This window comes from Anabrus simplex, chromosome 8, assembly GCF_040414725.1.
Source record: "Anabrus simplex isolate iqAnaSimp1 chromosome 8, ASM4041472v1, whole genome shotgun sequence".
NCBI lineage: Eukaryota > Metazoa > Arthropoda > Insecta > Orthoptera > Tettigoniidae > Anabrus > Anabrus simplex.
This window is the reverse complement of record NC_090272.1, coordinates 186809335-186836177: the sequence shown is the minus strand read 5'-3', so window position 1 is coordinate 186836177 and position 26843 is coordinate 186809335. Positions and strand designations below refer to the sequence as shown.

The following is a 26843-nucleotide window of genomic DNA, read 5'->3' as shown; positions in this document are numbered from 1 at the left end:
TTCTGTAAATGCCAATAGGAGGGGTGTAAAAGGGTGAATAATGGGTTGAATGCCTTTAATGAGGATACATATATTTCAGAAACTGAAGATATTACAGAACTGAAAATTTGTATATGGGATCTCCTTTAAAAATAAAGAAGGACGTATTTTTTGTTTTTGTAAAATCCAATTAATGGCGATTAAACAGTAGTGACAACGTGGGGTGAATTTTTTGAAACGCTATATCTACAGAATATCTGAGAAACGTAAAATATTACAGACGTAAAAAGTGGGTGTTCGGAATCTCCTGTAAATGTAAAGGAATATTGGTGATTTGTTTTTGGAAACTCCACTTAAGGGGAACTAAAAAGGGGTGAAATTTCAAAATGAGAATTTCTACAGTATATCTCAAAAAACTTAACAAGTTACAGAAGTGAAAAATGGTATTTTTTATCTCTATTAAAAATAAAGAAACGTATAATTTTAGTTTTCGGAAATACCACTTGGGTGGAAGGGGGGGCGGTAAAAGTGACTGTAAATGATGTTGAATTCTCTTAATTAGGCTACTGATATCTCAAAAATGAAGATGTCACAGACGTGAAATTTGATATTTGGAATCTGCTTTAAGAGTAAAGAAAGACGTATTCTCTGAAAATCCAGTGAGGGGAGTGGGTGAAAGAATTGAAAAATTAATTAACTTAATTGTATGAGAATACATACATCTAATAAAAACTAAAGCTGTTACAGACGTGAAAATTGATATTTGGATCTCCTTTAAAAACAAAGAAAAACGCGTTTTGGGGGGGAACCATCTTGGGGGGCGGGAGTGAAAAGGAGTTCAATTCTTTTCATGAGGACATATAAATCAAAAACCGAAGAAGTTAGAGTCGTGATAATTGGTATTTAGAAGATCCTTTACTACTAAAGAAACACGTATCTTTTGCCGGTAAATTCACTTAGGGGGGAGGAGTGTGAAAGGAAGTGAAAAAGGTGATTTTTTTTGATGGGGATACTTATATCTCAAAACTGAAGGTAATAGACGTGAACATTGGTGTTTGGAATCTTCTATAAACATAAAGAAACACACCTTCTTTTAATTTTTTTTTGGGGGGGGGGGGGGTGTAAATAAACTTAACGGCGGTGTGGTGTAAAAGGAGGTGAGACCAATTGATTTTACTGTTCATAATGTACTTATAAGGAGCCTCCGTTGCCCAGGCGGCAGCGTGCCGGCCTCTCACAGCTGGGTTGCTTGGTTCAAATCCCGGTCACTCCATGTGACATTCGTGCTGGACAAACGGAGGCGGGACAGGGTTTTCTCCGGATACTCCGGTTTTCCCTGTCATCACTCATTCCAGCAACACCGTCCAATATTTCATTTCATTTGTCATTCATCGATCATTGTCCCAGAGGAGTACTTCGGCAGCCGGCATAATTCCTATTGTCGCCGCTAGATGGGGCTTTATTCATTCCATTCCATAAACCGATCATTTTTAATCTTTCCTGGGGTTCGTTTTCAACAGCCATATTTTCCTTCGGAGAACGTTCTTAGATTACAGTTGATTCTCCTGGCATATAAATAAGAATTTAAACACATTTGAAATAAACTATAGGAATGAGATTGACCGTCAAATTGTTCACCTCTATAATAAGGTCAATAATGTACGGAAGTATGTCATTCGTATCGCCAGAAATACCGCACACTTGCCTACGCGCGACAATGGTGCTGGTCACATTGTCAACAATGACAATGGCAGCAGATGTAATTTACCGTTAAGTAGCGGTCTTGCATCTTGCAGTGGAGTCCAGAACATCAATAATAATAATAATAATAATAATAATAATAATAATAATAATAATAATAATAATAATAATAATAATGTTCTGGACCGTCGTCAAATGTGCGGACCGCGCTGGAAACGGGTCCTGGGCGGATAATGACTGAGAATGCAATCCGGCCGCGGGTTCAGTACCGCCAAGGCACCCAAGAGGACTAAACGCCGGATCTCCTGAAGGATTTGAACCATATTAAAGTGCTTATAGGAAATGATGGTACAGATTTAGGGGCCCAAGTGACCGGATGGAATATCAGGAAGTTCGAAATCGATTGCTGGAAAGAAAGATTGAAAAATGGGAAGAAACTTGCCGTAATCTATTAGAAAACGAGTCAGATCGCGAAATTTGGCGGATTCTCTCTGGAAAAGATTCAGATCGCGAATTTCGGCGGATTATATATAAAACAATAAGCATTCAATTATAAATTTCAGTATGATACCGTAGCGAAGCACGGGTATCTTGCTAGTATCTTATATAAGTTCTTATGAAAGGGCTGCCAACTGTGGGATTTGAACCCACTATCTCCCGGATGCAAGCTCACAACTGCGCGCTCCTAACTGCATGGCCAACTCGCCCAGTAACTACAAAATAAACCTGCACTGTATTAAAAGAATTTAAGAAAAAATATTTTCGTACTGAATGAGGAATAAAAAATTGGAATAGTTTTCTTTGGGAGGAATACAAACCTTTTCTTAAATCTCTGTAATTCAGTTCTGAGTGTCACGTAGCATTTCTTATACAGACATACCTTTTTTGCTGCTGTTCAAATTTCTTTAATGCATATGTTACCAAGTTCAGTATTACTTTTCTCATCCTTGCCGTAAGTGGAATTTTCCTGTCTTCCATTTTATTGTGGTGGATATATGAAAGATCCATCCTTTTAATAGCACTGACATTGTATTTTCTGTCTGTTTTTTGTGTCCTGCCTGTGGGACACAACGACCAGTGGGAACCTTGGACATCTGCCCTGATGATACAGGTGTAATCTATTACTTTCTAATGAGAGCTTCCTTGAAATACTGTCATATTCTCTTTAGGAGCATTAATTCATCTGGTAGTCATTAACACAGTTCGTAAGACTGCTGCATCTGCGCATCTGGGATTCAATGCAATGGCGTATTGATGCATGTATCAAGGCTAACAGAGGACATTTCATATAAGAAAGAGTTTGTTAAGAAGGAAGCCGTACTTTCCAGTGTCGACTTAGTCAAATGAGACAAAAAACTTTCCAGTTTGTCAAACACAACAATTTCAATATAAATTATAACACTATAATAATGTTATTGGCTTTATGTTCCACTAACTGCTTTTACAGTTTTCGGAGACTCTGCAGTGCCAGAATTTAGTCCCACAGGAGTTCTTTTACATGCCAGTAAATCTACCGACAATATTTGAGCACCTTCAAATACCACTGGACTGAGCCAGGATTGAACCTGCCAACCTGAGCCACTCAGCCCGGCATATAACACTATAAACATACCTTTAAAAAATACACACTATTATACAAAGAATGACATGTTTCGTTCTACAAAAACATCCTCAGATTCTATCAAATCACTTAAAACAAACGTATATATGTACGTATTGTTTATGTTGCATAAACTTGTCAATAGTAGAGAGTTAAGTGATAATATGAACAAGTATTGACAAATAATTAATTTACAAGAATGAACATAATGAATAAACTTCTGTTCTTATCTTGACCGATGCTAAGTCCGTTTTCACGAAGCACTATTTCAGGACAGTCCTGGTGACAATAACGGACGTAGCATCGGCAGTCTAGATAAGTGAAAACGAAAATCCACAGCCTTTTTCCAGTCATTTGACCAGGTCAGGAATGGAATTAATGAAGCCCCCATCTAGTGGCGAGGATAGGAATTGTACCGGCTGCCAAAGCCTGTCGCACTCCTCTGCGGCAATGATTAATGACTGACAGATGAAATGATATTGGAGAGTGTTGCTGGACTGAAAGATGACAGGGAAAACTGGAGTACCCGGAGAAAAACCTGTCCCGCCTCCGCTTTATCCAGCACAAATTTCACATGGAGTGAATGGGATTTGAACCACAGAATGCAGCGGTGAGAGGCTGATGTTCTGCTGCCTGAGCCAAGGAGGCTTAGTCTAGATAAGTACAGAAGTTTTTTCATCATGTTAATTCTTGTAAATGCATTATTTGTCAATACTTGTTCATATTATCACTTAATTCTCTACTATTAACAAGTTTATGCAATGTAAACACTATACATATATACGCTTGTTTTAAGTGATTTGATAGAATCTGAAGATGTTCTTGTAGTATGAAACATGCCAATCTTTGTATAATAGTGTGTAATTTTTAAAGGTATGTTTATAGTGTTATAATTTATATTGAAATTGTTGTGTTTGACAGACTGGAAAGTTTTTGTCTCATATAAGAAAGAGTTCCATATGGTATGCTGGTATGTTTTATTCCTGTGTGCTTCCCATGATTTATGCACTATGTAGAGTTGTAAAAAAATGAGTTCTAACATGGAAATAAAATGTTTCTGGATCCATGTCCATATAACATCTTCTTCTATGAGTGATGATGTGTCCTGAAAGTTTGACTGTCTTGGTTGACCCCTGTCTAGTGTCAAGTTTGTGGTTGTGAATTTTAACTCTGTTTCCTTACACTTTACACTATTTTTGTATTATTTGCTACCAAAGAAATGGCATCAGTTGCAAACTAATAAAGTTGATTTAATTTGATTCAATTTTCATCAGAAGCAACACGCAAGATATCCGGAGGTTTAAGATTGAAAGAGAAAAAGCAAAGATTAAAATAACAGAAAATTCCTTCTCACTTGATAATTGCAGTATTTTTATTTTGTATCCTCAAAACTTGCTTTTTTCTTTCTGAATATCAGACATCAATACATATGGTTTCTAAACCAGTTGCATATACTGTACCACCAATCATAAATTTGCTGTTGAATAACATTACTCATTTAACAGAAAAGGAAAGGAAATCACAGAAGGAATTGGTCTTCTCTTCTTACAAACAAAATATTAATTTTGTCAGCACAAAAACTGCTTTCAGCCAATCTGATGGTACAATGAGTCTGAAGAATCATTTGTCTAAAGTATGAAATGAACTGTATTTTGAAATGAAATATCTTTCAATATTAATAAATGGGAACTTTAAGAAAATTCTTGTTTCATTCTTACATAATTTTAGATATTTGTTTCTTGTTTTTTAACTGCTAACTAAAGACTTGTAACTACATTTGTCATTAGTTAGGTATAATTTGGTTTGTTTCAATTTAAGTCTTGTTTTTTGTTTATATTTTATCAGTATTGTATTAGTTAACTCCCACTGTATCATTTTGAATATCTGTACTTCTTGAACCTATATCAATTTAATCAGATACATGTGGGCAATGTATACAGCTCTTTAAAGACAGCTTTCCTGGTTGGCACCTTCCACACACAATGGTTTTACTGGCTACTAGGCCATGTAGACATTTTAAAAGTGCTAAAGTTTCTGCTGCACTATAGTAGCCCTTGTCAAGATAAAATTATACAGGCTGGTGTATGCCTGCAGTTTTATAGCATCTGAAGGTTAGGTCGTAACAGGTGGTGTCATCACCACTGACTTTACTCTTTCTCAAAATGGTGGTACTAAGTGTGTCCCAGCATATTTAATTTTCTGTTGTCTGTCAGCAAGTAATGGTGAAACATCGACACTTTTATGATGTCTACACAGCCTAATATCCCAGAAAACCATCAAAGCTGGTCAGTGAATTGAATCTGTCATGAAAAAAATAAAAGTGTTCAAAATGAAGGATATATCCGTTTCTTAAATGTGCTCTTTTTTGTTACAACAGAAGATGACAAATAAATGATTTCTTTCTTGTGTTCTCATGTATTCTCTCAAAGACTACCTTGGGATTTAGTCCTGATCCCTGCCTTAGAAATGTGCCTGTGATGAACCAGAAGCTGTTTGACACAGAGAACTGATTCTCAACTACATCAGACTCGGCTAGGCAGGGGTGGGGATTGTTCCATTCGTAGGGTGAGAAGCGCGCCATCACAAACAGGGTGAAGCTAACAAGCAAGTAGGCTGCCAGGACGTAGATCCAGATCTCGAAGGCCAGAGGGTTCATGAAGGAGAACAGCCGGGTCGGCTGACTGGTGGGAACCTGCAAGCAATCTCTTGTCTGTTAATGATGGACAGGAGTTCTAGAACACAACATCTAGAACGACACATATACAGAGACAGGAACTGAAAACAAAAATTGATAAAGAAGCAAATAAGATATAGAAACAATGATTTTTGTCAAAATAAATTTTCTAGTCAAGTGGGCCTAAACTGGTAATAAACAATTAAGTTGTTTGCTCCTTGTCCTTAATTACAAATTTTCATGTTAACAAATGTGTTAAGTTTCATTATTTTGTAGTACAATATTATTGATATCTATTGTATTTACATTTTATTTAAAATGTAATTTTACAAACCTGATGCAGTCAACCACATATAATTCATTGAAAAACATTTTAATGCTGTATAGTAGTTTCTGCTTTTACTATTAGCATCCATAACAGTAATAGGAATCTAATTAGATTTTAAAGTTTTATAAACTGTGATAAGGGGGTCAGAACAATTAATATGAAGATAACAAACTCCTTCTCTCAATATTCATCCAAATCCAACAGGGGAAAGTGATATAATCTAATTTTACAGCCGTTGTTTATCAGATGAGATATACTTTTTGGTCTAGTTCCATTTTTACTTTTGAGTAACATTAGGTGTGGAGGATGTATTGAATTCATGCAAAAATTTAGCCTCTGTTTTGTTATGGATCTTGACATTTCATGACCCATAGGCACCGAAATAGTTGTTTCATAACATAGCTGTGATTTATAATGCTGTGGGGCTCCATTTTAGGCATTTCAAGGGACATCAGAGCAACAATCCTCATTACAAACAATTTTACTTGTCCCATTTTAATCTGGATGAAAATTGTGAGTTCTTATCCTCATTTTAAATCTCCTGGTATCCTGTATCATGGCCTATGATTATTGGATGGTGTTTTTCATTATCTTGTACGTGCTCCCTTTATTTAAAATGTTCAAACTGACCATTTATGATCATGCTACAACTTCATTTTGTTTCCTTTGTCTGGGGTTTCCTCTGCCTCCCATATGCCTTCATTTATTTAGCTGTTCTGCTGCCTTTTATCTTCTATCATGCTCTTTCAGTCTTTGTAGTTCTTCTTTCAACTTGAAACCCTTCTAAATTTTCTTTTATTCAGACCCTTGGGATGTTGGACATTTCAAGGCCTATTTTTTACAAAAGTTTTTAAATACCTATTTTGTTAGTCTTTTTTTTTGTTCATTCTATACAGGTGTCCAAGACATGTCAGCCTCCTTTTCCTCATAGTCTCTGACATTCTTCTCCATTTTCTGATAGAGTTCTTTGTTACTCTGAATTTGCAGCAATCTTCAGTCTGGACTTTGCCCATGATTTTTCTACGGATTCTCTTTTCTAGGACCTCCAGTTTCTCTAGCCTGCAGTTCACTGAAAGGAATTTGCTGGCATATAGGCATTTTCCTTGACCACAGTGTTGTAGTGGCTTATTTTGACATTCCAGGAGATACATTTCTTGTTGCAGATGTTTTTGGCAATGTAGATATCTTTTGTAATATAAGAAAGTTCTCTTCTTATCTACAGTACACTAGACATTTAAATTGTTCACCAGCACATTCAAAGAAGAAACTAAAAAGCATATTCCAAAGTAATCAACTACTTCTGTTGTGAAGAAGATAAGAAGAACAGTTACTGTTTGCATCCATTCTCTCCACTTAGACTGAACTGTTCTTACCTATCTTTCCTGTATATCTATTAGTTTTATTGAGAATCCCTTGATTCATAAGATTCAAGAATTCAGAAATGAAGTTAAAGATGCAACACTCATAATATTGATGAAAGTTTTGACTTTAAATTTTAGTTCCATGATGATGTAACATATAGTAGGCCTACTTCTACTGTACATTCACTGTGCGGAAGTTACAATGTACATTTTGTTGAGTTTGTTGATATCTCTTCATTTTTAGCTCATAACACCAGTTCAGGCAAACAAATTTTATGACAAAAACACCAACTTCATTACACACATCTTTTACTGCGAACTGTTGCCCACAACTACAAATCACACACAGCTAGCAGTTCAAAGAATAAAAAACATGGTAGACAAATCGACTCAATTTCTTCAAGGAGTAATACACCTGAGTTACCAACACATAACCTTAATGTATATTTCTTACAACTAACACAAAATATGCATGTATGATATTATTTATTTTTATGAGAAAATCACTGCATTCCAACAAGTTGGATTTCAAATGATCCCTTGTTAATATCTTTCTAAGTATGAGTCACAATCCTCAAAGTCCTGCTTCAAAACATTCACATTTAACAACAAAACTTCAAATTTGGCACCAATAAAGAAAATAATTCTTTTAGAATAGGTACCATATGTAATATGCAGTAGGCCTACCTGCAAATAATGTAATTTTGCTAATTTATTTTGATATAGATACAAGAGGATTCTTTCATGTACCAGTACTCGTCTGTTCATCTAGGTGTCCCATAATTTAGATCAAATCCTCTAAATTTATGGTGGTTGTGATTCAAAGGTTATTCCAAAACTAATGCATCACATTCTTTTACATAGACAATTCTTTTTCTATCCCATTACAATTTATAGAGTACATAGAAACACCGTTACTGCTTCTATTAGAATTTAATTCAACCAGTTCCCATGAGTGATGCAATCATAGCACTAATTCAAGTTGTCCACCAAAAGCAATTTGCAGTTGTTGAGTTTCAGAGTTGTGGTAATGAGACTGTGGAAAACATTCACAAGGTAATGAATGAAACAATTGTATGGAAATGAAGTCATCAATCATAGTACAGTAAAGTCACTGGGTACAAAGATTTTCAGGAACAATAGACACTTCAAGATTCTACTTGCAGTAGCAAAACACCTGACAATGTGCAGTGCATTAACAGAACTGTTATGGACAATTAAATGTGTAACTGTGAGTGAAATGTCACATCAACTGGAACTTGGATAATGAAGTGTGTGCAGAATACTGAAACAGTTGCAGTCGAAAATGGTTTACTTTGTGTGTGTTCTGAGAATGTTGCCAGAAATCTAAAAATAAATATACAGCAAACTCTTGGAGCTGTACAAGAATAGTGGGGACTAATGCTTGCCTATTATGGTAAAACTGCTTGAAAGACAGTAGCGGCAATTGGGGGGGGGGGGGGGGGGCGAGGTGGTGGTGGTTGCTCCCCCCCACTTTGTGGAGAAAACATTACATTTTTATTCTATTGTAGCAGGCTGAAACTAGGAATTATTAAAAAAAAAAGGCAATTTGTACAAGCCCTGTTGTCTTATCAGATAATTATATCCTTTATTTTCTTTAATTATTAACAAAATTGTTAGCAGGAAAAAAAAAAAAAACCCCACGCACGCACGCACAGTAGCAGGGATATATTGTTATGAACACTGAGGTATGATTCACCCACTTGACACGTGCATTCGTTAGTCTGGCAGTTTCTTTAGTGTCTGTTAGTTTCTTAGTGTGTAGTAAAATACTAAATAATTTTAAATTGTATAATCACAACATACTTCTATTTAATTGTAATACATGTGTAATATTCTTCCTTTGGTGAAAGTTTTATTGTATAGTATTGAATCAGAATCACAAAAAACTGTTATTACTGCATTTAAGTTGGTAAATAGTCAACATTTACCTCTCTGTCAAAATTCGCTCAGAGCATAAAAAATTTACGGTACCATTTTGTAGCTTTTTATTCTATTTTGATGTACTGTATATACGACCCCCTCCCATCCTCCCCCAACTATATCCCACAAATGTGGATACTTTCCGTTGTCTGTACATTTTTGCCCACCTACTTCTAACTCCCAATCGCCGCTACTGTTGAAAGACAGAATTAAAATCAGGTCTAACACAATTACCCACAGAACACTGTTCTATTTTTTCTGAACCATACCTCACACCTTCAATTTTTCTGTCAACATCATACATCATCATCAACATCTTCCTTCCAAGTATTGGGCCATGTGTCCCGTTATGGTCTTGCATTTTCTTTTTGCAAGACTTGAAAGCAATCAAATGTCCTTCCAACGGGTTGCTAGCCTGAAGGAAGTAAGACCATTGGTGGGGCTGCCACCTCTCAGCTAATGGACTAGCTGTAATTACAGCATTTTCTCCGTAATTGATGTAACGGTTATACCGCCGTGACTCAGTCGACAAGGCCTCGTCTGCAGGAACAGGTTTGTTCATCTCGGGGAGGTGAGGTTGCCATTTGGTCAGGAGAGGTTCTGTCGTCGTCGTCATCATCATCATCATCATCATCATCATTCCAAGTATTGGGCCATGTGGCCCGTTACGGTCTTGCATTTTCTTTCCATAGCTTCATTGGACGTCCTATAGATCTCTGTCCTCTTGGTTGATAGCGTAGGATCTCCTTTGGTAGTCTTCCAGATTCCATCCTTTGAACATGACGTTTCCAGTTTTCTTGGTAATCATAGATGTAATTGATTACTGGTTTCACATTCAGTCCCTTAAGCACATATTCAATTCTTATATGATCCTATTTCGTATAGCCTGCTGTTCTGCACATGAACGTTATTTCACATGCTGTAATTCTGGAAATGTCTTGAGTTCTTATTGTCCATGCCTCACTGCCGTAACAAAGTGTTGGTCTGGCTAAAGTGTTATAAAGACGTAAGTGAGTGTGTTTTTCGACAAGAGATGGCTTCCTGATATGATTTATGATTCCTGTTGTTCTGGTAAATTTGGCTATTTTTGCAGAGATATCAATTTCCCCTTGGTAAGATGAATTGTATCCCAGATAGTTGAATTCGTTGACTCTTTCAAAAATTTTATTTTCTAAACAAATTTTACTGGGGTCCTTCCCCTTAAAGGCAATTATTTTGCTCTTTTGTGGTGAAATGGTCATGTCGAATTTTGAAGAGACTTTTTGGAGATTAAATACCGACCACTGAAGATCATCTTCTGATGATGCTACCAATGCAACGTCATCAGCAAAGAGTATGGCATCTAGATGTGTGAGATATCTGCTGACTGGGATTGATCCATGCCTTTCATGCCTCCATTTCTGTATTATGTTGTTCATAAAGATTATGGACAACAAAGGAGAAAGTCCACAACCACAACCTTGTCTCACACCTCTGCTGATCGGTTCCCATTCATTCTGATGATTAGCTAACTTTATTGCAATAAGGTTGTCACTGTACATGTTGTATATGTTATCTATTAACTGTTGTGGGACATTATCTTCTGCTAAGATATTAAGAAGTCTTTTCCTGTTGAACTAGGTCAAAGGCTTTCTTAAAATCAACAAATGCTATGAGAGTTTCCAAGTTAAATTCCCTGCGTTTTTTGACTAAGATTTTCAAGTAAAGTAAGCATCAGCACATGAGTGTCCCTTTCAAAACCCATGTTGTTCATTTCCAATCACATTTTCATAAAACCTGAATAATTTTTCTCTGACAATATTAGAGTAAATTTTGTAACCTGAGTTGAGTATACTTATCCCTCTGTAATTTCCACAATCTTTCACACTGCCCTTCTTATGAAGAGGAATAATATAGCTTTTTGCCAATTCTCTGGTGGTCTGTTGCCATTCCAAATTAAATTGATGAATTTGAGAAATCTTTGCTTGAAGATGTCACTGGAGTACTTGAATAGTTCTGCATTTATTGAGCCTTCTCCAGATGCTTTTCCATTTCAAAGTTTTCTGACTACTAGCTCCAGTTCTTCGAGTGTGATGGTTTCTGAAGACTTGTTAAGAGATGTTGGCAGAAGAAATGGCTCAATATTTGAACCTCTCCAAAGGTTCCGAAAATAAATGAGCCAGTCTGTTAGAGGTATTGCATTAATGATGTGTATGTCTTCTTTTATATCATTATTCAGTTTCTTGAGTATTTTATAGGTCTGTGGTTGTGGTCTTGTTATATCAGTCTCCAGGTGTGAAACAAAGTTTTCCCAACTCTTTCTGTGCTTTTTCCACACTTCCCTTTTTGCTATTGCTCTCTTGTGGTGATACTCTATTTTAGCTTCTAACTTACTACTGCTAGTTGACAAAAATTTCTTATAAGCATTTCTTTTTTCTGAAATAACTTTTTCAATTTCTTCATCCCAGATTCTTAAACCCTTTTACCTCTGCCATTTTTTCTCAACTCCCAAACTCTCAAAAGCAGACTGCTTTAAAATTGAACACAAATTAGACTACTCCATTTCCACGTTGTCACTAACTGATGTCATCTGTGTAAGATTATTAAGTCTTGTCTGGTACAGCCATTTTATACTGGGGTCTCTTAATAGGTTAACCTTGTAAGAAGTTTTAATTTCTTGTGTTGTTTGTTTGTTTCTTTTATACCATCTAGGCCTCAGATGAATAGGTGCTACTAATAGATAGTGATCAGTTTCCAATTCAAGGGCTCGATAGACTCTTGTATCCAAGACTAAATCTGCCAACTTACCATTACAAATTATGTAATCTATACCGGTAATTGATTTCTGATTTCGTGCAGACCACGTGTACTTGTGGCTGTCCTTGTGTGGAAACATTGTGTTCATAATCTTTAACTGATTGAAGACAGTGAAATCTATTAATTTCGTTCCATTGTTATTACAGTTATTTTTCCATGGATTCTGATGTGATTCTGAATTTTCTCATTGCCAACTCTGGCACTGAAGTCTCCCAGTAATAATAGCATATTTTGTTTATTAATTTTATTGACTATCTTTTGCAGATCATTACAGAACCCATCACTTTCTTTTGAATTGCCCTCCACTGAAGCATATACCTCTATAACTGTAAGATAACCTCTTGATAGTTTTAGTCTTAATTGGATAATCCTTTCATTCCAAAAAGTGTAGCTATCAATTGTTGATCTTAATCTTTTGTGTACCATGAGCAGTACACCCGCCTGTGCTCTACTATCTCTGTCAACCCCACTGTAAAACTGTAAATAATTTACTGTCTCTTTTGATCCCTGAAGCTTTCTTTTCGTTTCTGAAATTGCTGCAATAAAAATGTATTTTTTTTTTTTTGTGAGAATGTCATCCAGCTGGTCATCTTTGCGTGAAATACCTTGTACATTCCAGTTAGCACATCTAAAAGTATTTTTCTTCTTCCAATCTTTGTCCATTTCACTGTCCTTTTCTTTGCCCGGAGAGGTTATGCATAAGTAAAACTCTTTCAAGAATAAAATTATTGTGGCCTCCTATTCAATACAAATATATATTTTTTATTTTTTATTATGTGTTCCACATAAATTTAATTTTGGATGTTATACAGAACAATAACAAAAAGATTAATATGCCAGTTCTTCGTGGTATAGATAAAATACGTATAAAGTGTATAAAATTTATAATTTTAAAATAATCACTGTATAAGGAAACTTTAATCTTCAAAGAATATCAATGACGTGTTTATAATTACCATAGCAACTGTCACTAATCCTTCACAGCACCATCATTTTCATATTAAAAAAAAGAGCTATAAAATTCAGGACACCAGTAAGTGTATATTTTAAAGATGACTTTTAAGTTTCATAACAGCATCAGATCTATATCAATTCAGAAAAAACAGAATTATAATAGTACTAATACAGAGCTTCTCATATATGAAATGATACAGTCATGGCCACCTAAACATAACAGCCACAACTGCCAGAATGAAATAATGTTGAGGCCTTCTGTTCAGAGAGTCCCGGGTTCGATTCCCGGCTGGGTCGTGGATTTTAATTGCTTGTGATTAATTCTTCTGGTTTGCGGACAGGTTGTTTGCATTTGTTACAACTCTTTCCTCTTCATATTCAGACAACACACCACACTACCAACCACCACAGAAACACGCTATAGTGATTACACCTCTCCACATAGGGTTGCACCAGGAAGGGCATCCGGCCATAAAACAGGGCCAAATCCATATTTGCGACACAGTTTGCATCTGTGACCCCACAAGCCATGGGAAAATAATAATAATAATAATAATAATAATAATAATAATAATAATAATAATAATAATAATAATAATAATAATAATAATAATAATAATAATAATAATAATAATAATAATAATAATAATAATAATAATAATAATAATAATAATAATAATGTTTCAAGTACAAAGAAAAAAGTAGAATCAATGTTAAAACAATATTTCTCTATACTCTTTGAAGTAAAGCTTCCATGCCTCAGACGGCAGCGCGTCGGCCTCTCACTGCTGCGTTCCGTGGTTCAAATCCCGGTCACTCCATGTGAGATTTGTGCTGGACAAAGTGGAGGTGGGACAGGTATTTCTCCGGGTACTCCGGTTTTCACTGTCATCTTTCATTCCAGCAACACTCTCCACTATAATTTCATTTCATCCATCAGTCATTAATCACTGCTCCAGAGAAGTGTGACAGGCTTTGGCAGCCCACACAATTCCTATCCTCGCCACAAAGATGGGGGCATCATTCATTTCATCCCTGACCCAGTCATTGACTGGAAAACAGGTTGTAGGTTTTCATCACTCTTTGAAGTACCTACAGAAGGCAATTGGAATCAGAGTTAATGGGGCAACAGTCATATAATACTGTTTTTATATTCTTTTCATCTTTCTACCTATATCATACATAACTTGCATAACCATTGGAGTAAAATAATTTTACAATAACATTTCTCCATGAATAATAATTTTTGTATGAAGGGTGTACTATATTGTTTTACACTTTATTTTCTTCTACCCAAATGAAGTACATTACACATCAGTTGTTACATCCACCTTCTCAATATAATCTCCTTGTAACTGTATGTACTTATGCCATCGATATGTCAGACTCTCCAGACCTTCCTGAAACCGTTCTTACTGGGTGAGTTGGCCATGCGGTTAGGGGCGTGCAGGTGTGAGCTTGCATCCGGGAGATAGTGGCTTCGAATCCCACTGTTGGCAGCTCTGAAAATGGTTTTCCGTGGTTCCCCTTTTTCACACCAGCAAGTGTACCTTACCTGTAATTTAATTAGGGCCATGGCTGCTTCCTTCCCACTCCTAGGCCTTTCCTATCCCATCATCGTCATAAGACCTATCTGTGTCGGTGTGACGTAAAGCAAATTGTAAAAAAAAAAAAAAAAACCACCACCAACTTTTGGAGTGCAGCGTACCCATGCCTTGACAACTGTGTCCAGTTCTGCAAAATCCACAAAACAGCGATCACGCAGAAGTTTCTTCATGTTCCCGAACAAGTTGCTTGCCAACTGATGGCACTGTTCGACATTTCTTTGGCGGTTGACTGCCCCTATGCGTCCAATGCATCAATTGTTGTTTCGTTTGTGGCTCATGGTAATGGAGCCATGTCTCATCACTAGTCACAAGCCTAGCCATGAAGTCGGTTGGATCTTGATCATGGCGTTGCAAAAGTTTCCGTCACATGTCCACGCGCCTCTGCTTTTCGTCTGCAGACAAGAGTCTGGGCACCCACGTGGATGACATCTTCCCCAACTGTAAGTGGCCATGCACGATCCACTGCGACTCAGCTAATTCCTGTGGCTGCCTCCATTTCCATTAATGTGATGCATTTGTTTCCTTGGATGGCCTGTTCGTTCCGGGCAGTGTTGGCTGGTGTTGACACTGTCACATTCCTTCCAGAATTGGTTTCCTTGTCCACCGATGTGCACCCTGTTTTCCAACCTTCCACCCAATTGTAAACTGTTTTCAGTGATGGCGCATGTTATCCACAGACTGCCACCAAGCACCGATGAATTTCTGCAGTGGTCATGCCATCTTTCCATAGGAACCACGTCGTATAGCACTGTCCCTGACGGTTGCTTTCCATGTTGTCTGCTCCTACGCTGACAGTGTTGTTATGAAATGGCTATGACGAGTGCATTCATTGGCCCCTGTGTGTGTGTGCTGCTAGCAAATGTTGGAACAAGACACTAGTTACATGTCACCACCTTCAAAAGTGAAACGTGAACCATACCTGTATGCCCCTCGTATATGTGCTCTATTGTCTTCTTGGATGTGTTCCCTTGTATTTTGAATGAAAATTTATGAATTTTCTGAATTCCTGACACTACTGATGTACCATACAACTTTCCCCATGAATAAATACAGGTATAGGAAGGCAGAAACCAAGTTTATGAAGAATCTGCCCCTGCTTGCCTACTCGATATTGTTTAAAAATTTCATTAGACGAATTAGGCAAAGGAAAAGAAACAAAACAGAAATTATATGGAACAGAATTCCTTACAGCTGTGACATGGAAGGCAGCAATTGATTCAAACAAAACTGTTTGAAAGACATCACAAATTAAAATTAGATCTTCCTCATTTTCAAAGGTAATAGAAAGCATGACAGTGCTCGCACTGAATGTTCATTGCTCCTATGCAGTGTTCAATTACTACATTTTTATCCATTAATATTAGTCTTATTTTTGAATTGCCTGCTTGTCTTTTATAGTTACTAGATATATAGACAACTTCCTTTCATGAATTCTTATGGGTGACAAAACATGGCTGCACTGTTTTGATCTGGAGATGAAAAGGGAATCAATGGAGTGACATAATGTAAATTCACTCCTATAAAAGAAATTCAAGGGTGGAGCAGAGCAAGAAGTACTTAATAGAGTGGCCAATGGGTCTAAATTCTATAAAATATGTCCCCTAAACTGGGACAAGAAGGTGCCCCTACAAACCAAGATATCCTTGTATATTCCCATACTCATGTATGGCCCAGAAATGTGCACATTGTGGGATAGAGACCTTACTAAACAGCAGGCCTGTTAAATGTAATTACTAAGGAATGCCATGCAGTAAACATGGCAAGATCATGTGAGAGATGAGTATGTCAGCACACCTTTGGGAGTGGAGCACCCTCTGAAAGAAAGACTAAGGTCTGCAAGACTTAAATGGTTCAGGCATATAAAGAGAATGCCAGGCACTTAAACATCACATGCATACATGGAACAGACAGTCAGCGGAAGGAGACCTGTTGGACGACCAAGGAAACTGTACCAGTTTATAATATGCGTATAAAGTTATCTTTGGGGTTGCGTGTGTAAAAGGGTGGGGGTGGGGGTGGGGGGGAAATCTTTGTTCAGCAGTTTTTTATTATTATTATAAAAGAATGGAATCTTTGTTTGGCATGGTAAAATAGAGAAGAGAACTGTTTGGGCACACTATGGAAGGACTGGTTCTTTTGTTCTCATATCTCACTGGTGCCAGAAACAAGTCCTCTTTCTAGTATTCTGAAAAACATCAGAGAACATGGGAATGACACCAGAAAAAAGCTGCGGTTCAAGAGGTCTGGCAAGTGTCAGAGTGTTCTGGCAATCATCAGAGAGTGTGCGAAATATTCCATCCTTTAATAAGATGTGAAGACAGTTTGTTAAAACTCTCCGTGTGATTGGTCTATTGCTTCCCTTCTTTTGCTAAAACAATCAGGGATGCACTTTGTCTTATGTTAACGATGGTGCAATTGGATTGGCAGAGAAATGTTTTGTTTTTGAGAAAATGAGGTTACTATTTTTACTTCTGGGCACGCAGTTTAAATTGACGAACTCGTCATATTTGCTATGCCAGAGTACAAGCCGCTGCTGTGCTTCAGGGAAGGGAAGGGGAGGGAAGGAAAGTGGGGTGTATGATCGAGACAGAGATAATGCCCTGCATGTATGCACAAGTTTCCTCGTTTGACTCACATAGGATTTTCCTGGTCTCTTACAGGCAATATCTACAGTTTGTTTATTAAACAGCCACTACTACACATACACAGTACAAGAACACACTTGTCAGTCAAGGAATGCACCAGATTGTTTCTCCTCTCATTGTTGGTTGCAGTAACGTTGTTTATTATTTAACATGCTGCCCCATAATTGTGTATTCCTTCTAAATGGAAAGAAATACCAAATGAAGGAAACAAATATGCCCAATGATTTTATTACAGTAGATGTTCAATATGTCCCCCTCCTACTTCGATGCACAGTTTACAACAGTTTAGTAGTGAACTTTGGACTCTGTTCAGGATGTGTGGTGTGTCACAATGACCTGCAAAGCTGCCTGTGTTCTTGGTACAAGTTCATCTTCTCTTTCTAGGGAGTTTGCACAATAGTCAATTTGTGCAGCACAAACTGTACACTGCCTACTGGGACTGGGAAGTGACTATGTGAAACAAACGAAGGAGAAACTTGTGTGTCACACCAAGCATTACCTCTGTCTCCCACTGTTCACTTCCCTCATCTGATGCAAACCAACAGGCAGCGGCTGGCTCCCTGGCATAGCGAATACGGCAAGTTCGTCAATTTGAATCACGCGCATGGAAGTAACAAGGTAACTTCATTTTCTCGAAAAGAATTTTTTTTCTGCCAATCTGATTACACCATTGAATATTGAATTTTCACGAACGCATTGTAATCGAAACAGACTTTCAACGTATTAGGTCGTGTTACGTACATGTAGTACGTGTTGAAGAGATGTTAAGTACAGAACAAAAATGGCCAGCCGGACACCAGTGGGATCCGAACCCACAACCTCCCGATTTCGCGTCGGTTGCTCTACTTAACATCTCTTCAACACGTACTACATGTACGTAACACGACCTAATACGTTGAAAGTCTGTTTCGATTACAATGCGGTCGTGAAAATTCAATATTCATTGACGTGTCCCACAACGGGCGACTTAAACGCACTCTACAGTGTGCTAGCAGCAGTGCCAGACCTGTAGCTCAGATCCTTTCAAACAGAACAAAGATGGCCTAGGCCACCATAGCTCAATTGGTAGAGCAACCGACGCGAAATCGGGAGGTTGTGGGTTCGGATTCCACTGGTGTCCGGCTGGCCATTTTTGTTCTGTACTTAACATCTCTTCAACACGTACTACATGTACGTAATGCGACCTAATACGTTGAAAGTCTGTTTCGATTACGATTACACCATCATTCTTAACATAGAGAGCATCCTTGATTTTATTGTCAGTAGAGTATGATACACCCTATGCAAGAAGACATTTACAAAACACAATGAAAAAGCTCAAGCAGACAAAGAAAAGAGCAGAAAATAAGCTGATGAGGTGTTAATGAGTAGATAATGAAGTTTTAAAATATATACCAACCTTGAAGAGTATTCCAATGCCTAGGTTCATGAAGGGTTTTGTGAAATCTATCACACTCTCTCTGGCATAGTTTATTGTCATGGAGGCAACAGCCAAGTCAGCTCTCTGGAAACAAACAATTCAATTGCTAGCTGGTCACAAATATGATGAGAGAAAAGGGCGCCGAGAGTGCTGATTAAATTTAAGGTTTAGAAATATACTTTCCCTGAAAGTGAAGGTACATTACAGCATCTAAAAGAATGGTAGTACTACTATTTTTTTGTTTTGTTTTTTGTACTTCAAGGCTTTGTTGTTTCTGGTATATAAACATTATAAATAAACCTGCATTCACTGGTAGAAGTTATGAATTCCTCTGAGCTATTAGTTTAATAACCTTCTTTTGGTAACATTACAGAGTAGGAATCACTGCTGTTGGGGAGGTTCAGTATATGAGCTTAATCTTGTTTTATGTGCCTGCATTGTGACTGACCTATGGTTTTGAACATGTTAATAAAGACTGAAGTTTACCTTGTCCATAAGTTCCCGCACAATGCCATTCCACTCCTTGGTTTCTGGATCATACACCCCATACATATGATCTGGCACCAGTCGGATGACATACTGGAAGCCAACCTGGGTAGCAATCCATTTGAGTAGGTCAATGCAGAAGCCCTCATAGCGAGCATTCCCAGTCAGGTTCTGGTCATCCTTCACCATCACGTAGGGCTTTTCCTGGAAAAAAAAAAAAAAGAAAAAAAACCACCCATAGTATCTTTTATTTTTTGCTATTTTGCTTAACATCGCACCGACACAGATATGTCTTATGGCGACGATGGGATAGGAAAGGTCTAGGAAGTGGAAGGAAGCAGATGTGGCCTTGATTAAGGTACAGCCCCGGCATTTGCCTGGTGTGAAAATGGGAAACCACGGAAAATCATCTTCAGGGCTGCCGACAGTGGGGCTCGAACCCACTATCTCCCGATTACTGGATACTGGCCACACTTAAGCGACTGCAGCTATCGAGCTCGGTCCCCATAGTATCAACTTGGTAATAATTAGTCAACATAGTTCTTGTCACATTTGTAAAAGATCACGCTTTACATTGAGAAAGGAATGGTGGTGGTATTTGTTGTTATAATTTTATGATGAAGTACATTTGGGAAATCCCCTCTCTTAATGCTAATCAGATAGGAAAATGGGAAAATATCTGTCCCCTCGAAGAATGAAGGAGTCGGAAAAAAACAAGGAGGGAAGATGGTGATGATTATAGTATTGAGGGGAAGTACACCTAGACATCCGGCTCCATGGCTAAATGGTTAGTGTGCTGGCTTTTGGTCTAGAGGGTCCCAGGTTCGATTCCGGGTTGGGCTAGGGATTTTAACCTTAATTGGTTGATTATTATGGTTTGGGGGCTGGGTATGTGTGCTATCTTCATCAGAATTCATCATCAGTAGGACCCTATCCTCATAGATGCGCAGGTCGCCTATACGGCGTCAACTCGAAAGACCTGCACCAGGCCTCTTCGGAGGCCACACGCCATTATTATTATTACTTAGGCAACCATCCCGTATTAACACTAATGGGGAAGGTGGAGATGCAATACTTTGAAGAATGAGGGTAGGGTGTCAGCAAAAAATAGGGTGTGGATATGATGGACTCCCAAGGTCTCACAAACCTAATACCTTCGGGGTCAGAAGAGAACAAGAGTTGACCAAGTGAGGTTGGATAGGGAAGATGAAAGTGAGGAGCCTGGCGCAAAGAAGTGGAAGTCTCAGCTAGGGATCCCTTGGGTTTTCCAACCTTTGCTCCCAAGGTGGGGTTCCGCTTTTAGTCATCTCTTACAAGAGGCAGGAGATGCTGTGGATGTAATCTACTGCTGCCACCCCCAAGAGGTTGAGAAGGGAATGATGTAAGGTTGTAGCTTGTATCCCCTTCATTTTAAAGTGTAAGTAGAACATATAAATGGTCCGTTATTGGACATTATAAATTTTCCAGTTAACTCATTCCTGGTTACCAGCGTTTCGCTCTCGTGTGCTAGGTTGGGCTCATCAGTTGGTACCTAGCACACCTACCAAGATGCTGACTAGTGCATTTGGGACAAATATTTCAGATTCCCTATGGGAATCAACATCTGTATCATAAGTAGAACATAGACAACCAGGAAGACTGAGATAAGCTCGACGTCTACAAAAAGAGAGTGATATAACAGAAGAAAGTGGAGATAGAGCACAAAGATGTATCTATAGTGTGATGTGTGCTGCGAGAATTTAAATATTTGGCCTCTTCAAGTAAATTCTGGATCATTTAAAATTGTATTACATTTTATCACCAAAAAATTTGTCGGACACCCTGTACCACACATGTCAATTTTTCTGGGACTTGCACAAGTTACAAGCTTTTAGATGTTTCCTAACAAACATCCAATTAAAAATTTAAATTTGATTGGTTTAAATAAATCGAAAGGTAACTCCTGTGTGGTCATTGGCCATTCATTTTGCTGTGCCATTTCTGGTTGGACCATCTAGCGCGGGCTACCTTCGGGAAGCGCGTCGCAGGGTGTCTTAATTCTGTCTTTGGCATCATGTAGAGCGGATGTGTTGTTCAGGAGATCTGTGCTCCATGGGAGGATACTTCCCTTGGGGTATGCAATTCTTAAATTTCATAATATAACTTTATTTAATTTTTTTTCACGTTTTAATTTGTCACAGGAGTTTACCCATTGATCTTTCTATCAGAAATCAATTGTAACTTACGATGTTGTTGATAGGTTTTATATCCATGTTCACATTGGCACAAGGCAAGTCTTTTTGAACAGTCTGGTAACCTAAATTAATTTTTCATCAAGCTTGACTTCAGTAATTGTGATTCATTTTAAAATGTTTTCCTATGACCTGTATTTTATTTCTTTGTGAAGGTGGTTGCTTCAAATGTTCAACTTGTAATTTTCATTGATCTGGGTTTGTATTTTTTTGTGTTCATGCTACCAGTAGTGTTCCTTATTTCCTTTTCTTTAATGTTTTTGTAATAAATAGGTATTAACTAAATTATTCTTTGGTCAAAGTTCTGGCCACAAAAGTCAAGTCCTTTGATCCAAGGTTTCCTTCTGTTGTCCACATCCTGTCATTAGTTTCTGTGTATTTTACCGTGTTTTATTTTGATTTAAAGATATTGGCTTAATGATTCTAAATTTTATTTAATGTTCCACATGTGCTTTTTATTTTATAATTGTTTTATTTAAAGCCCCAAGCACCGCTACATATAGTATGATGGAAGGACACTGGATCACAAACATCCTGAGAACCAGTGGGCTGTTCATGTGGTGGCAGCGCCCGAAAAGGCAGTGCCCAGAGCAGTGATAGAAGGAATACCACAAATATGTGTCCTTCTAGTAGGCCAAGGTTGTAATGGTGGGATGAGCTGGGAAAGGACCTATACCAGCTGGCCATCATGGGAGACTGGAAGATAGAAGCACTACTTGGGTAGAGAACGAGGCAACTTATTGGGCAGCGTGTGATCTTCAGGACCATTAACTGCTGAATAATGCAGATGATTAGAACCTGGAAGTTTATGTAATATTAAATTCAGAAATATGTACATAAATATGTAGGTAGTAAAATATGCAACTAAATATGTAATATCGAATACTGTAAATATGTAATTATAAATTTATAATACACAATTTAAAATTACACTATATGAAAAACTAAAACAATTTATTTCCCACACTAGGTATTCTTTGTACCATATTTATTGGGCCAGCCTGAGTGGCTCAGACGGTAGAGGCACTGGCCTTCTGACCCCAAATTGGCAGTTTTGATCCTGGCTCAGTGCGGTGGTATTTGAACGTGCTCAAATACATCAGCCTTGTGTCGGTAGATTTACTGACATGTAAAAGAACTCCTGTGGGTCTAAATTCTGGCACCTCAGCATCTCCGAAAACCGCAACTAAGTAGTTAGTGGGACGTAAAGCAAATAACATTATAACATATTTATTGCTTACATGCTTCACATGGCTCTACATCATTATTTTAAATTACTGGTATTATTAATTTTTTGCTCACCACAGAGTAATAATTTAAGTACTACATATATTTCATTTTTCCAGTTTTTGTAGTATTTTTTGAACACTGCAGACACTGTTCCTAAAACAAGTACACTATACTACCTAACTTATATGAATAAAACAAGACAAAAAAAATCTTCCTAAAAATTCAAATAAATTAAGAATGAGTAACAGAGACACATTATTTACTTGCTTTCACAGTGTGAAAAAGGTACTTGTCTATGAACGAAAGGATTCACCTTAGTCAATACACATGTCTTAATGAAACTTTAAGACCTAAAACAAAAAAGGTACATGTTTTGGCCCCTTTGGGATTTCTTCAGCCTTAAAAAGTAAATTATAAGTTAAAAACAAGCATATGATGTTAACACTAAAAACAACATTAAAAGGAGTCTTTATGAACAGTTATTCTCAAAGTTCCTATCATTAAAAAAACCAAAAAAACAAACATGGAAAAGCACTCATTCTTGAAGCCTTCACTTATAAATTGTCTTGATGAGTACCAGTTTGTGGTTGTATGAAGAAAAATTATTTAAGTAAAGACTAGCTAAACAACAGATAGGGAATCTGCCATGTGGGTGACTGCCCCAAATGCAGATCAGCAGTGATTAATTGACTGGTAATTAATGTTGAGGCCCAGATGGGATAGAGCTGTGGCAAGGCAAGTGATAAATGGCCTTCAGGTCTGGTTAAGTGAATAAGAGATGTTGCCACCGAGTTATAGAGTTATATATATGAAGTCAAACCATATCTAAGTTTGGTTTGCGTGTGTAAAAGAAACCAACCGAAAACAAAGCTAATCCACTTGATAGCTGCCTCTGTTAGGGAATCAAAATGATTGGCGCCCTAATTTGTATTTTTTTAAAATCAGATGTTTGGATATAAGTGGGGTCTGAGATATTACTGAAAATTAAAATCGTCAACTATCAAGCGGACCATATCTGATTTTATTGGAAAAATAAAATCCAATACATAGTACTTCAGGTCAGAGAGTACAAATGGTGTGTAACAATTGCCAATGATTTTTTTCAACACAGAGTCCGCTATGGTCTGGATGATGATGCCCAAGACGTTTTATTCTTAGGAAGTTCAGCGTCTCCTTAGGAATTGTTCCCCTAGTGCCAATCATAAGACTAACGACTTCCCATTTTTTAATCCCAAAATTATTTGTGAAATCCTCTGTGTATGGTTCATTATACCCTTTCCTCCTCACAAATTAATCGAGGCTACTGTTCATTTTCCTCGAATCTTTTGTAATAATAATAATAATAATAATAATAATAATAATAATAATAATAATAATAATAATAATAATAATAATAATAATAATAATAATAATAAAATATTGTAAAGTCTCTGGATATTACCAAGGATGGGGGTAGGGTTTACTCCATCCTACCAAGAAATCATGTGTGAAGTCTTAACCCTAGCAAAACGTAGGAAAACAGTCTATTTTGGTCACATGCTCCGAAATTACAAATATAGCCTGATACAAGATTTTAGAAGGCAAGATAGAAGGGAAACAAGAACATGGGTGGAGAAAGTTACCCTGGACATGCAACCTCGAACAGCAGTACAACACCCACGATATGGCAACTCTGATACGGAAAATATAGGAAACAAAATACTCTGTGATGTTCGCCGACATTCTGTGAGGAGATGGCAGAGAAGAGTAAGAAGAAGAAGAAGAAGAAGAAGAAGAAGAAGAAGAAGAAGAAGAAGAAGAAGAAGAAGAAGAAGAAGAAGAAGAACTATTCATGCAGAATGCTGGTACACTCAATGTCTTACCTCCCTGGTCATCACCACTAGTGTGATGTTAGTGGAGCTACTCTCATAGAAGGCTGATGGGTCGGTAATGTTTATCCCTCCTCCTGGACTCCACTGGCCAACTTTCCGCAGCTCTTCTCTCTTCAGCTTCAACAAATCCAATTTGAAGTTACTCCTCTTCCCTTCATTGAATTCTATGTGGCCTGTGAGTCCATGAAGACCAGCCTGAAATAAATAAATAAATAAATAAATAAATAAATAAATAAATAAATAAATAAATAAATAAATAAATAAATAAATAAATAAATAAATCATGTAATGAATCCATCAAAACAGACTATCAGTAAATAGACGACGATGTTCACATACGTGTATCAGCGATAGTGGTGCTGAACGGTGAATTCTCTTAAAGGTGTTCAGAAGTTATTTAAGTTGTAGAAAGTGTGCTAACGACTTCTTCTGCTACATAGAATCAACATTGAATAATACAGTGGATAAAACTAGTAACAGTTACGAGAGTAAAGATTCCTTGCGAATTTTCATCCTACGGTGAATAAAAGGGGCATTTAAAATTATTCTCATGTTTTCTCTTGACCACGTCAATAACCTGTATCTTCTGCACTTTGCAGAATTCATCTAGGGGTGAAAAAAGTAGTTTTTGAAATGCTACTTTATGCGGCAAGGTAAAAACCTGGGGGATTGGTTGTAATATAATATTCTGTGTATTATAATTTGTATATAGGATGTTAGAATCGTGGGTGTTTCAGATGTAAGGGATTAAAGTGATCTTTTTTAGGACCGGCTGAGTTGGCCGTGCGGTTAGGGACGCGTGGCTTGTGAGCTTGCATCCGGGAGACAGTGGGTTCGAATCCCACTGTCGGCAGCTCTGAAGATGGTTTTCCGCGGTTTCCCATTTTCACACCTGGAAAGTATGTGAAATTAATTAAGGCGACGGCCACTTCCTTTCAACTCTTAGGCCTTTCCTATCCCATCGTCGCCATAAGACCTATCTGTGTTGGTGCGACGTAAAGCTAGCAGCAAAAAAAAATAAAATGATCTTTTTAGGACAGAAATCGGCTGAAGAAACGAATTACTGAATTATTCAAACAATGGAAAACAGAGTCAAGATGGTTTCAGGAAGTGAGAATTGACTATCATTGAGGCGAAAGAAGAAAATATAACAGACAGAGACTGATTTAGATTGAAAATTAAGGTATTTCGAAGTTTCCAGGAAACAGGGGACGACCCAGTAAAGATGAAAAGATCGTACGTAGAAGTAGGAAACTGGATGTTAGGATACTGGCAGGAAGTGAAGGCAGAGGGGTGAAACATGAAGTAAATACTGTCGAGCCTGGTTCTTAAATGGCCTAAATAATACAGCAAAATAGAGAAAATTACCGACACAATCAGAAAAAGACGGGCACGATTTTACGGTCATCTGAAAAGAATGGACGAAAGAAAGTTAACTAAAGAAATATTTCACTTTTTTGATTCAAACCCCAAAACCACAATTCCCTGGTTTAGAAATACCGAAGAAGACCTGCAAATGCTACATATCTCAGCGGAGGACGCCCTTAACAGAGATCTCTTCCGCAAGAAAATATTGACGAGCGGGCTAAACCGAGACGAGCAACCGAAGAGAAGACACGGTGCCCCTTGGACAGAGGAGCGTAAGCAGGCCCACTCACAAAGAATGAGGGAAATTTGGGTTCTAAAGAAGACCAAGTTCAGTGTCAAATGCAACAAGACTTAACGTGGTCCTTGATGGCCCCAGCGAATTATAATAATAATAATAATAATAATAATAATAATAATAATAATAATAATAATAATAATAATAATAATAATAATAATAATAATAATAATCAAGTACGACTCATAAGCTTTTGACTTTACTTGCACGTTTTGTGTCTGTACTGATGAACTGTGATTCATGAATGATTTTTTTGCTTTAAGACTCATCCTCGTCAAGTCTATTGGGATGTTCAATTAAACCACTAGGCCGAGTGTAAAGCACCTCTCTATGTAGAACTGTACCTGGCTAAT

The 26843-nt window shown here is 37.5% G+C and overlaps 1 protein-coding gene across 1 annotated transcript in view; it reads right to left on the bottom strand.

Moving 5' to 3' along the window:
• Positions 1 to 26843, bottom strand: part of LOC136879360 (glutamate receptor ionotropic, kainate 2) — a 473995-nt gene that overhangs the window by 47435 nt on the left and 399717 nt on the right. Inside the window, exons 9-12 of the mRNA XM_068229090.1 lie at positions 24819 to 25022; positions 19496 to 19699; positions 18989 to 19093; positions 5715 to 5972 (exon numbers count right to left, since the gene is read on the bottom strand). Coding sequence (XP_068085191.1) covers positions 5715 to 5972; positions 18989 to 19093; positions 19496 to 19699; positions 24819 to 25022 — 771 coding nt within the window. The remainder of the gene's footprint in view (positions 1 to 5714; positions 5973 to 18988; positions 19094 to 19495; positions 19700 to 24818; positions 25023 to 26843) is intronic.